The 13846-nt window shown below is 40.4% G+C and overlaps 1 protein-coding gene across 1 annotated transcript in view; it reads right to left on the reverse strand.

Annotated features, from left to right (window-relative positions):
- Positions 1 to 222: 222 nt before the first annotated feature.
- LOC306670172 (calreticulin-like) overlaps positions 223 to 13846 on the reverse strand; it is a gene marked incomplete at its 5' end in the record, with an annotated part of 31411 nt that continues 17787 nt past the window's right edge. Inside the window, 5 exons of the mRNA XM_079154765.1 lie at positions 223 to 802; positions 2505 to 2597; positions 9311 to 9454; positions 10265 to 10378; positions 12733 to 12942. Of these exons, the coding sequence (XP_079010891.1) occupies positions 554 to 802; positions 2505 to 2597; positions 9311 to 9454; positions 10265 to 10378; positions 12733 to 12942 (810 nt within the window). The 3' untranslated portion in view covers positions 223 to 553. The remainder of the gene's footprint in view (positions 803 to 2504; positions 2598 to 9310; positions 9455 to 10264; positions 10379 to 12732; positions 12943 to 13846) is intronic.

Consider the following 13846-nt stretch of genomic DNA (forward strand, 5'->3'; position numbering starts at 1 on the left):
GAAGCTTACCTCCCAACAAATTTTAAACTCCGTGCTAATGATAATAGTTATAGTTACCATTTATTTAGTTGTTTATTTATTTTTTATTTATTTATTTTCCAGTATTAGAGATAAAACCCAGGGTCTCACACATGCTAGGCCATCACTCTAGCACTGAGCTACATCCCTGCCCTTTTTAAAGTTTTATTTTGAGACATGGTCTCATAAGGTGCCCAGGCTGACTTCTAACATAGCTATTATTTTTGACTATTATATTTATATTCAGGCACCTTACACATATCAGCTCATTTTAGTCCCTACGACAACCTCATGAAATAAAAACGATCACTCCTTTCCCTAATAAGGAAATGATCCCAAGAGGTGATGTGACTTCTTGAAGATCACACAGAGCAGAGGAGGTGGGGTGGAAATACAAATCCAAATTTTCTTCAAAATTCTCCTTTTTTTTTCTTCTTTTCTTTCCACACATTTTTTTTTTTTAAATTGGAGCATTAAACATTCCTTCTTCTAAGTACCATCATTTGCTTCTGAGCATAATCATTTTTTTCCCCAGTTACAGTTCATCCTTCTGGTCAACATGGACTTCTTCATTTTCAACCAGAAAATCTCTTTCAACATAATCTTCCTGCACCTGCCTGTCATTTTCTGGTTCTTCCTCAGAATCCTTTTCATCTTCCTCTTCTTCAAATCCCCAGATGTCGTCTTCCTGTTCCTGTTCCTCTTCCTTTTTCTTCTTGGCCTCTTCTTCCTGTTTCCTTTTTTCCATTTCTTCATACAGTTCTCTCCATTGCTTTTCTATATCCTGTTTAAAATGTGAACTTTCAAAGTAATTTACAGAAGGCATAAACAAAGTTAACCCACTTTAGAATGTCCGGCATCTTCCCATAGTCTAAACAATTTTTGGGATGGAGTTTATTCACACACAAATTTTCATATATGTGGGATGGAAGTGTGTGGGTGTGTGTGTATAATTTGTAAATAAAATTTGTTCAAAAATTACCAAATATTTATTGAATGCCTACTGCACTGCTGAACACAGAGCTGAACAAGCTGCACCCATCATTTATATTCCTCACTATAATGCATGAGGTAAATGTTACTTGTCCTACATTCTAGATGTAGGATCTAAAGTTTGGACTTTATACATTTCTTGTTGCTCTCCCCAAATTGAATGTAAGCCCCATGGGGACAGAAACTTCTTTATTATATTTCTTTGCTATATCCCTAGCAACGACCATAGTGCTTTGAACAGGCAAATGTTTGTCAGCAAATATTTGTCAAGTGAACATATGGTTCAATAATAATAGCTATCATGTATTAAGCATATACTGTATGCCAATAATTTATGAGATAGTTGCTATCATTATTTCCAGAAGATAAAGAAAGAGAGGTTAGGGGCTGGGGTTGTGGCTCAGTGGTAGAGCACTTGCCTATCATGTGTGAAGCACTGGGTTCAAACCTCAGCACCACATAAAAATAAATAAATAAATAAAGGTTAAAAAAAAAAAAAAAGAATGATTATGCTTCTGAACATAATCATTTTCCCCCAGTTACTGTTCATCCCTTTGGTCAACGTGGACTTCTCCATTTTCAACCAGAAAATCTCTTTTACATAACTGCTCAAGTTTACATAGCCAGTAAAGGATGGAGCCTGAGTTTGAACCTGTGCAGTCTACTTCCAAAACTCATACTCATAACCAATATGTAGTAGCAACTCAGTTAAACAATATTTGATGATAACCCCCCAAATAAACAAAACAAAACCAGACTAAAAGTCATAAAAATAAGTCTAATAACTTTTCCTCATAATGATTACTTTAATGCTTTTTTTGGAAACATCAAGTACCACTGTTCTCTCAAAAAAAAAAAAAAGTTTTTTAGTGTGTGTGTCTATGCTTTGCAAGTACTTTAAGGATAGTCTTCCTGTTGGATAATCAAGCACTGGCTACAAACCTACTTGAATGGACCTTCCTGCAGAGCCAGGAGATCTGAATGCCTGGTGTCACTATCATAAGACCATTGTCTCAAGTATTACTCCACCCATAAAATAGTTCCAAGAGGGCAGAGAAGCTGGAAAACAGCACTTTCTGCAAGTCGTCCATCCAAAATGGGCTCAGTGGCTCCTTCCAAGACCACCACACTGAGTACTCAGCATGATGCACAAAAGGCACATCAGTTCTGGGTTCAAACTTGACCTCACCAAGTTAAAGGGTGCGTGTGACCTTGGACACTTTATACTCTGGATCTCAGTTTCTGCATCTGAAAATGGAAGTAATAATATCTTTTTTGGTCATTTTAAGGGCTGAGGTGAATTTTGCAAAGAACTCACAGAGTCATAAGTACAGAGTTGTAGATGTCCAATGAATGTGAGTTCTTTGTCTCACCTCTCAAGGCCATGTGACCAGCGGTGGGACAATGAATGTGAGACTGAGTTTTAAAATGCAAGTAACAGTGCACAACTGAGGACTCAGATATTTGGAATCCAGGGTGGGGGAACATCTTACCTTTCTCATTCCCCAGGTCTTATTTCCAACCTCTTCAGCAAACTCTTCATCATTTGTAAGAAGGAAATTGTCAAATATGGTGCCCGATTTTACCTGGTGAAATAAAATAATGGGATTATTAGAAATGGGTACCTAAATATTAAAGGGTCTAAAAAAATCACCTGGAGCCACATGCAGTGGTGCACACCTGTAATCTCAACAACTCAGGAGGCTGAGGCAGGAGGATCACAAATTCAAGGCCAGTGTCAGCAACTTAGCAAGGCCCTAAGAAATTTAGCAAGATCCTTTCTCAAAATAAAAAAAAAAAATAAGGACTGGGAATGTAGCTCAGTGGTGAAGCACACCTGATTCAATCCCCAGTTCCAAAACATAAATTAAAAAAATAAAAATCACCCGGAGGAGTAGGGATGTAGCTCAGTGATAGAGCACATGCTTAGCCTATGCAGGGCCCTGAATTCATCCCCAGCACACACATACACAAGAAAAGTTCACTAGGAGGCCCTTGCTAAAAGCAGATTCCCAAGCCACAGGCACAGAGATTTTAATTAATAATGGAAGTGAGAGCCGGGCACCATGGCACATGCCTGTAATCCCAGAAGCTCAGAAGCCAGAGGCAGGAGGATTGTGAGTCAAAGCCAGCCTCAGCAACTGAGTAAGGCCCTGGGCAACTCATTGAGACCCTGTCTCTAAATAAAATATTTTAAAAGTTCTGGGGATGTGGCTCAATGTTTAAGTGTCTCTGAGTTCAATTCCTGGTACCGAAAGTAAAACATTTAAAAAAAATAATGGAGGGTGGGAGGGGTGGGGGGGGAAGGGAAAAAATAACAGAATGAATCAAACACCATTACCCTATGTAAATGTATGACTACACAAATGGTACGCCTTTACTCCATGTATAAACAGAGAAACTACATGTATCCCATTTGTTTACAATAAAAATAAATTTAAAAAAATAATGGAGGTTGGGGAGGGAATACAAGGGTTATTAAAAATTCAAATCATCTAGCATGCTTTACTGCCCCAGATAATCTGTTGTAGAGAGAAGTTAATCTACTCATATCCAAGGCTTGGTACTCCTTCAAGCCTCTAAATGCTACTTAAGAGGACTATGAAGAAACTTCTATGACTGCTAATCTCTAGTTTGTGCCCAGCTCAGATTGACAACTCTTCCTTCTGATGATGCTTACATATTGATACTATATTTAAGGTCCTCTCCTTAGAATAATCAGAAAAAATAAAAACATGGGGGAAAGAAAAAGTTTCATGAGAAATGCAAACAGAATTTAAATTCTTTAAAATTTAGATACTGTGCCATATTTCTGTTTTCTTAAAATAACATTTTAGTGTCTACCATTAAAAGAAAAGATTAATTAAATCCATGGTATGTGATGTTTTCAGTGTTTATTTATTTCATGACAAAGGAATAGAATAGAAAGAGCACAAGACATGGAATCAAACAGACCATCTCAACCACATACTAGTTGTATGATCTTGGGAAAGTTACTCAGTCCCTTTGATAAGAGAAGTAAGGAAAATAATGACTCCCTGGTGACAGTGTTGTGAGAATTAGAGCTAATATGTGCAAAGCATAGTGTCTAGCAGATAATAGTTGCTCAGTAAATGATAATAGTGATTATACTTTTTTGGTATCTGGATATATTTCTTTTCTTTTCTTTTCTTTTCTTTTTTTTTGTGTGTGTGTGGTACTGGGGATCAGATATATTTCTTTTTTTAAAAATATTTTTAGCTGTCAATAAATCTTTAATTAAATTTATTTATTTATATGAGGTGCTGAGGATCAAATCCAGGGCCTCACACATGCCAGGCAAGTGCTCTACCACTGAACCACAACTCCAGTCCAGTATCTGGATATATTTCAAAACAAACCAAAGGAGGGTCAATCAGTAATGTTAAACATTAGCACTATGTTAAATCTTCAAGTCAATTTCATGAGAGCAGTTTTGTGATCAAGAGAAAGCCTCAAGTAAGTTATCCTGTGTCCCTCTCCAAGGCTTTGAAAACTTTCACCCTGACTTGTTCTTTTGTGGCCAAAAAGGGTTTTATTGTTGTTTTGTATTTGTTTATGTTTTTGTTTTTCATGAGAAAGACTTTTATTTGGCTCATATCATCCCCCAATCCTGCCTCTAACAAAAAAACAAATGACAAAATAGACACTTAGAGGTTGTTATTTTGCTCTGAGTTTTTTTTTTTTTTTTTTTTTTTTTTTTGGCGTGTGTGTGTGTGTGTGTGTGTGTGTGTGTGTGTGTGTGTGTAGTGCTGGGGATTGAACCCAGGGCCTTGTACTAGTGAGGCAAGCACTCTACCAACTGATCTATATCCCCAGCCCTGATCTGAGTTGTTTTAAAAAATTGATTTGTAATCCCTTGTGCAACTGTAGGATACTTTCTGACTTCTGGGATTTTCTTTTTTTTTGGGGGGGGGGGGTTGTCGGCACCCTTGCTTAGAAAACTGCCCATTTGCTGGGTGTGGAGGTGCAAACCTGTAATCTCAGTAACTCGGGAGGCTGAGAGAGGAAGATCTCAGGTTCTAGGCTGGCCTGGACAATTTAGTGAGACCCCGTTTCAAAATAAAAAATAAAAAGGGCTTGGATGTAGCTTAGTGGTACTGTGCCCCTGGGTTCAATCCTCAGTATCAGCAAAAAAGAAACAGGAGAAGGAGAGAAAGAAAGGGAAGGGAAGGGAAGGGAAGGGAAGGGAAGGGAAGGGAAGGGAAGGGAAGGGAAGGGAAGGGAAGGGAAGGGAAGGGAAGGGAAAGGAGGAAGGGAGGAGGGAGGGAAGGAGGAAGGAAGGAAGGCTAGTCAATCAGGCTTGGTGACACATTCCTGTAATCCCAGCTGCTTGGGAGGCTGAGGCAGGAGGATCATGAGTTCAAAGCCAGACTCAGCAAAAGCAAGGCACTAAACAACTCAGTGAGAGTCTCTAAATAAAATACAAAATAGGGCTGGAGATATGGTTCAGTGGTCGAGCATCCCTGAGTTCAATCCCCAGTACCAGTACCAAAAAAAAAAAAAAAAAAAAAAAAAGAAGAAGAAGAAGAAGAAGAAAAGAAAGAAAGAAAAATGCCCATTTGTTGGTTTTTCCATTTTTCCTATTTCCAGTGTTACTAATCTCCCTTGGTTTCTTCAGTGCTCCTTACCTTCCACATCAAACTCATAGATTATGATGGTGCCAGTTCTGCTTACAAAAACTTACCAGTGGGATGACCTTAGTCTATTTATCTCCTTTCTATGCTTATATGTTTTCTTGTGCAAGATGGCAAATAGAAGAAAATATACCCTCCCCAATTTCTTCACACAGGAGAAAAGAACACATGAGAGTTTTGTTAGATTGTAAACCATAAAAAGTTCTAAGGAATATTTGACATGCTAATTCTTGGAAAGTTACCTGGTTTCCTGTGCTACCCTAGGAGAATAATGAAATGGAAAGAATATAGGTTTGGGCACTTCTAGTTATGAGACCTTGAAACTCAAGTTACAATTCTGAGCCCTCAGTTTTCTCATTAGTAAATGGAGATAGAGACTGAGGGTGTAGCTCTAAGGCAGAGCACTTACCTAGTATATATGAGGACCTACGCTGGATCAACAGCAACACACAGGGCTGGGGATATAGCTCAGTTGGTAGAGTGCTGGTCTCCCAAGCACAAGGCCCTGGGTTCAATCCCCAGCACCGCAAAAAAAAAAAAAAAAAAAAAAAAAAAAAAAAAAAAAAAAAAACAACACACAAACACACAAACACAAAAAGAAGAAAAAAATGGAGATGGCATGGCAAGTCCTACCCTCCTGACTTCACAGGTCTGTGACACAGACCATCTGACATAACGGGTGTCAGCATGCTTTGCATTATGGCCAGGCTATACTTGTTGAAGTTTGTGTTACTGAATAGATCATGAAAAATCCCAAAGGAAAAGAATTTTCTTTGCTCGTCATCCCCTCCCAACCTCTGCCTTGACCAAAGAATGCAATCACTTACATCTAAATGAAAAAAAAAAAAATACAGGGATTATTTTTGGAGGCCTCAGAACAGGGAACAGGAGGGGGCAGGTACAAAAGTCAACTGGTTTCTAAGTGGGGATGAAGGAGGGACAGAGAGGGCAACTGAACTGGGAAAGCATCCAGAGGCTGGAAAGGGGGGTTAGGGCAGTTGGGTAGGGGCAGGTAAAGGAATGTCCACCATTTTTATGCTTAGAGTCACTTGGCTTTTCCAGTGAGGTGCAGAGACTGTGATAAACTGTATGCTCCAGTTAGCTGTAGACGGCTTGGTGCCAGACCTAAGTAGTAGTTAGAGGGAAAAAAATGCCTGCAAACATGTTAGCATTGTGCAGAATTGTGTCACACACACACACAAATACAAACACACACACAAGAAAAATATAGGGTTTTAGAAATATAGTGTCAGGCTTCACCCCAGATCAGCATCTGCATTTTAATAAGATTCCCTGATGACTTACCTGCATACTAAGATTTGTGAGAAGCATTCCTCTGGCATGGTTTAAATTCTTAAAATAGAAAGGTTTGCCTGCTTATAGAGGTTAAGAAAACCCAGAGCAATTAGTGTCAAACAATTTTTAATTTTGTAGATGAACAAGGTTTAAAGTGTGTACCTTAAAGATTTCAGTGAAAAAAAAAGTATTTTAAGTAAACAATCAGCTAGGCATAGTAATATGATCACATGTGTTTACAAGATGTAGAAAGTTCTTATATATATTTAAAAGGGAGAATTTTAAAAAGAGAGATAACAATGTGAACTTAAATGAATTGTATCCACATTTATCAGATAAACCAGGAAGGAAAGATATTCTGTTTTTCTCTCTTGTTGCTCACCTGAACCCCTACCTGGCACCTGGTAATTTACATACATGACCTTCTTGTACTTCTATGTTGGTCTCCTTGAGTCAGGAAACTACAGAAGTGGAGATAAATAAAGTGGGATGTGAATAAAGAAACCAAGAGAGACCTTTGGTGGCCTTTGTAGAAATGAGAGGCAGATTTCCAGGACAAGGGAACCTGCCAAAATACACCCAAGGACAAATGGCTGTGGTTTCCAGAGGCTCTGTTGTATTGTGGGTGTAGTCATTAAAGCAAGAGCTTTAGAGGCTGACAGACGTGTGTTTGAATTATCCTGTCTCTACCATGCACGAGCTGTGTGCTCTTGGGCACCTCACTTGACATTTCTTAGTCTCTATTCTCTCCAGTGTAAAAGAGGTAACAATAAGGAATTAGAATATTTACCTTACAGAGTTGTGGGAATTAAGGAAGATAATAGTGTGAAAAATGGTGGAATGAGACAGACATCATTACCCTACATACATGTATGATTCCACAAATGGTATGAATCTACATTGTGCACAACCATAGAAATGAAATGATGCACCCTATTTGTGTAAAATGAATCAAAATGCAGTCTGTAAAAATTTTAAAAAATTAGTAATCTTTTGCATACATATGTTTATGCCTACACATGCATGTATATATAGATACATGCATACATATTGCAGAAATATACTGGGTTTACCCTCTTGTTTTTATATGTATCATTGGTAATAAATGAGTTAAGAGACAATAAATAATAATAATAATAATAATATAACTAAAGCACTGCTCCCAGGTCAATGTTTAACAAAACCAAGTTCTTCCTCTCCAGGAAAAAATTTCCAGGACTAAGCAGATTGCCATTTCTAGAGACTTCCTGGGAGGGATTATGGGCCAACACAGGTCTCAGAAACAGATGGAAGGGAGAATGACTCTTCAAAGGCAAGAGAATCTGAGCCTTCCTCTGTCCCTTACAGATAGGGCCAAGAAAAGATGACTGGCAGAGAGGAAAGCAAGGCAAGGCCTGTCATTGGGGTTGGGACTATCACTCCCAGCATCTGTCCAGGGATTTTAATATTTCAGACTTTTGCCACATCTCTGATTTCTGTTTATCTACAGAACTACCCTTCAGGAATCATATAGGACCAGCAGAGGTGGTGCAAAGTATCAGAATCTAGCTGGGTATAGTGATGTATGCCTGTGATCCCAGGGACTCGGGAGGCTGAGGCAGGAGGACCATAAGTTTGAGGCAAGCCTCAGCAACTTAGAGAGATCCTGTCTCTAAAAAAATATAGAAGGGTTGGGGATGTGGCCTAGTGGTTAAGCACCCCTGGATTCCAACCCTCAGTAGCAAAAAAACAAAACAAAAGAATACCACCAAGAAAAAAAAAAAAACAAAAAAAAAACTAGAATCCAGGATCTGGTGTCAGAAAGTCCTGCACTCAGATCCCAATTTTCCTTTTCTTTTTCTTTTTTTGGTACTAGGGATTTAAACCAGGGATACTTAACCACTTAGCCACATCCCTAGCCCTTTTTTGTATTTTATTTAGTGACAAGGTCTCACTGAGTTGCTTAGGGCCTCACTAAGTTGCTGAGGCTGGCTTTGAACTCCCAATCCTTCTGTCTCAGTCTTCCAAGCAGCTGGGATTACAGGCATGAGCTACAGCAGTTGGCCCAGATCCCAGCTTTCTGCTCACCCTCCCAGTTATATATTGTCTGGCAATTTAACTTTTCTGAGCCTCCTTTTCACATTTAGAAATAGATTTATAATGAAAATTAAATGGCATATCCCGTAATCCACGCTTAGTACATGGTAGGAACCCAGTAACTTTTAGCTCTTATAATTACTAGGATGAATATAATTGCACATTTTAAGGAAGAGAAGTTTGAAGTTTAGAAAGATAAAGACTTATTCAAGTCTGTGATCTTTCTGCTATGTGAAAACTAGTACTGTTAATCAGAGTTTAGAGAGTTTTACCTGCCAAAGGTCCAGGCCAAGAACACTGATGTTATGATAGTGACAAATGGTGGGATCAGGCTTATATTTAGGGTTGTCTATTTCTGGATGAATCCATTCTCCCTGGTAGTTGGGATTGTCAATGATCCGAGGTTTCCACTGTCCCTGAGCAAAGAACCAAAGAGTGAACCCAGCATTAACATTTTTCCATTCTTCTCATTTCATGAAATCAAAAGGTCAATCAATTCATTCTAGTTTGTGTATTAGACATAAGAATATAGAGCAGGATTCCTGGAGCTTCTTTTTCTTTCTTTGAGTTAATACCCAAGACTCTTCCAAGTTCCCTTTTTTTACTCAGAGCTAAATGATGAGGCAGAGACCCATTCTGAGCCTGTCCCCATCTCTGCAGGAGCTCATTCATGAAGTAGCTTCTCAGAGAACATCATCTAAGTATGTTGGCACTCAAGGCCAATCTCTTCCTGGTGTGTGGCACAGGAAACTGTGGCCAAATAAAATGCTTGCCTCGGTCAGTTTTATTACTGGTCCACTTGTCAGCTGATTTCTTTAGTTCTTGCTTTTGAAAGGAGGTCAGGAATTAACCCCTAAAAAGAAGTTCTCCCATCCCCTAACAGCTTGAGTTCATGCACTGAGTTTTACCCTTTCCCCTTCAGGCCCACTTCTGAGACTTCCAAATCCTGACCCCAGACCTACTTCCTGTTTGGACTATGTTCTTTTGGCTACTTTCCACTGCACTGAACAAGCTCCTTGCTCAGGAGCTTGAGCATTCTCTTTACCAGCCCATCGTCTCCCAGTTGGGCATAGCCCTGAGAGAAGGGCTGGGATGAGGACCATGTTATTTGGGGTAGGGGGAGGAAAAATGACCATAGAATTTGTTTTGTAAATTAGAATTTACATTGCTTCTATTTTATTTCTCACACCCATTGGAAAAACAGACACCCCCCCACCCCACCTCACCTTATATTTTAGGTTTGGTATCAGGGGCCCTTCCCACTCCCCATCCATCGCCTCATTCCAGTCATCCGGCTTCTTGGCCTCTGGGTCTGGGATGTACTCAAAGTCCTCCCAGTCCTAAAATGAAATGTTTCTTCATGAAGACATATGTGTGGTCTGAGATGAAACTGGGGTCCCAAGTACAGTCAGAAGGAACTGGTTCCCTACTCCCACCACACTTCTGTTCACCTACATAAGGGCCCAGCTCAGGACTTTGCAAATAAACCCTTGTGCAGGACAGAAAAAGCCTTTAAACAACCCTTGCCCCACCTCTGGGTTCTCTATCACTCTGACCTTGAGTACTTTATGCTCAAATAAGATAGGAATTTCCCTTGTCTCTGACCTCTCACCCTTTCCCCCAGTACTGTGCTTGTTACGGTTTGGATGTGGTTTGTTCCCACTAGCATTTAATTGCCAATGTAATGGTATTGAAATGTGTTGCAATTTTTGAGATAGATTATCTAGGCAGGATTGTATCAACACAAAAGCTCCCAGGATAGGATGCTAACTCCCTGTTTCAGGAAGCTGAGCCCCACTCAGCTATCAGTTTCCATCTTCTTCTGGTTTGTTTTGCAGGGGGAACAGAGGCCTGCAACCTCTCTGATCTCCCCCAGGCCTTGAGCCAACTCCAACAGCATCAGGTGGATGGGTCTCACCAGAAGGGCAGATGTATGGTTAATCTTGCTGCCCTGAGCCTGCCCACTAGGTCTGATAAGAACTTAGAACTAATTTTCCTACTGTGCTGAAGGCCCAGACACTTTGCCTGATTGTCTTAATGCTCTGCCTAAATGCCTCTCCCCCTGGAATTGGAGCCTTTTGCTGAATCTCTTTATATAAGGTTACACTGCTTGCTTGTCTTTAAGAAATGCATTAGTCAGCTTTTTGTCACCATGACCAAAATACCCAACAAGAAAAATTTAGAGTAGGAAAAGTTTATTTTGGCTCATGGTTTCAGTGATTTAGTCCATGGTCAGTCAAGTCCATTGCTCTGGGCCCAAGGTGAGGCAGAACATCATGGCAGAAGGGTGTGGTAGAGAAACACTGCTTACCTCGTGGAAGTCAGGAAGAAGAGAGAGAAGGTGGCTGCAGGGAAGATGAACACTTTCAGGTCACATCCCCACTGCACTGCCTCCTCCAGCTGCATTCCATCTGCCTACAGTTATCAACCAGCCAGTCCATTCAAATTAGGATGGACTGATTACAATTCTCACAATCTGGTCATTTCACCTCTAAATATTTCTGCATTAACATAGGAGTTTTGGGGGGACACCTCATATATCCAAGGACCAAGCCTGGCTGCTGGGTTCCCTGCTGCCCTCACCTGAACCCAAGCATTTCCTTGTATGAAACTGACCCTGCTCTGACTTATGGAGTAACACCATGGCAGGCGAGGCTCTCCATGGGTTGGATTCAGAAAATTTCTAAGCTGTTATCCTGTCATGTACCACTTCGAACTTTATTTTCCTGAACTACTAAACTGCTGCTTTCGGTTCTTTTCACAACCATATTATTTTCCATCTAACCATTGCACCTTTGCTTTACCTGTTCCCTAGGTCTGGAGTGTCTTCCTTCCTTCTAACTCAATTTTCACTCCCCTTACTCTAGTGAATTTACTGTTTGAAGTTCAGTGTGTTATAAACAATGTAAATGCCATATATTAAGGCTTTACCATATACCCAGCACTGTATTCTGTATTTTGTATTAGCTCATTTAATCTTCACAACACGGACACCATAATAATCCCTGTTTGTAAAATTGACTTTCACAGCATTATGTTCTTTGCCCAGAGTTTGTTAGTAGGTTGAAGTATCACAGTTAGTAAATGGTGAAACTCACATTGAAGCTCATGTTTGTCTGGCCCCAGGTCTATTTTCCTAAACCCTAGGTTAATCTAAACAAGTAAGCATTGTCTCTTCCTTCTCAGACCACAATCTACACTCCACCCAAGCCTGGGCTTGGGTTTTCACAGGTTTTGACTTCCCTGGGTCTCAGCACTGATCACACAGTTTGATCTTTGTTTTCTTGTCTGCCTCCTTTACTAGACTGAGAGCAAGGATCATCCTCCTCATGATTACCTCCAGTACAGCTTTCCAGAATGATAATGAATCAGTGAATCAATGGCCCATCTCGATAACTTTGGAGTGAAAAAATAGAGGTTCAAATCTTCCTTTTAATGTTGTGTTTGGGCAAGTCACTTCATTTTCTATGCATACAAGAGGAATCATACCACACTGCTCACAGAGGTTGCTAGAAGGTTATTCAACAAATGTGAACTGCTGCCTTCTTCTCTCCATACCTCTTTGAATACCAATATTTAGCTGGACATTTCCTTGAGGACTTGATGGGCCCAGTCTCTGCTCCATCATTTCCAGCCTCCTGCTCTTACCCCACTGCTGGGATTCTACCCGCTTCCCAGACAAATATCCTCTGACCTCGGGTTTCTTATCCTCAGGGTCTTCTATTTGCAGGCGTTCATCCCATTTCCTTGGTTTCCGGGCATAGGGGTCTTTTATTTTCCTGGGAGGCAAGAATTGCCAATCATCTTCCAGTTCCCCAGCTGCCACTTGCTGATTGTCAATTTTGACTTCATAAGTAGCATTGGGGCGAATGATCAGAGTATACAGGTGAGTGTCTTTATTGATCTATAAAGGAAATAGGGAAATACTTTAGCTCCATTTTGAACATCTTGAATCTCAAGCATTAAATACACCAGATTCACAGTTCCCTGAATGCCACCTCCCACATATTCACAAATATTTCACTATATCCTCTCTTTTCTCCGGTTAACCCTCTAGGAATCCTGGGTCTATTGTCCTGGTACACACTCCTCCAGTCTCCCTTACCTTCCAGCCCTCCATTCACTGCATTCTCTGATCTTGTCTTTTTCTGTCTATCCCATTAGGCTGTGAGCTTCTCAACAGGGGTCATATATGATTCATCAGTTGTGTTCCTGCTCCAGAGGAGGACATCAGGGAGCTCCTGCATACAAAGCCCCAACACCATCCTACTCAGGAAGGCTCTGGGTCTGAACCCAAGTTCTCTAATAACCCAGGTCTCATGGCTTCTTGAGATTCAGGTCCTATCTTTTCTGTGTACTCCAGCTTTGGCAGTATCACTCTTCCTCAATTTTCTTCCTCAAGTTTCCTTGACTTTTCTCATGCAATTTTCTCCTCTAGGAATTCAGTTCTCTGTAAAATTATCATACCTCTTCAAGTTATGTTCATTTGTGAAAACTCAGCCCAGGGAAAACCATCTCTTAAGAAGCATTGCCTAAGTCTCCAGGTGGGTGGGAGTTCTCCTCTGTGTTCCCAGACCCCAATCATACTAGGTAGCCACTTTCCTCTTCTTGACTCTTACCTGCACTTAACTGTAAATTCTGTTAGGTCAGAGGCCTAACTGTCCACAGCCCTAGTCCCGGCACAGAGTTAGCATTCAATGAGTGCCTGTCAAATTGCTCAAGAAATCCACCTACTTTCCTTTAGCCAAAGTGTCTCTAACCTGATGTTACTATAATAAACTGACCCCTCATTTTAAAGCCCAGCATTC

This window comes from Sciurus vulgaris, assembly GCF_902686455.1.
Source record: "Sciurus vulgaris genome assembly, chromosome: 1".
NCBI classification, from domain to species: Eukaryota; Metazoa; Chordata; class Mammalia; order Rodentia; family Sciuridae; genus Sciurus; species Sciurus vulgaris.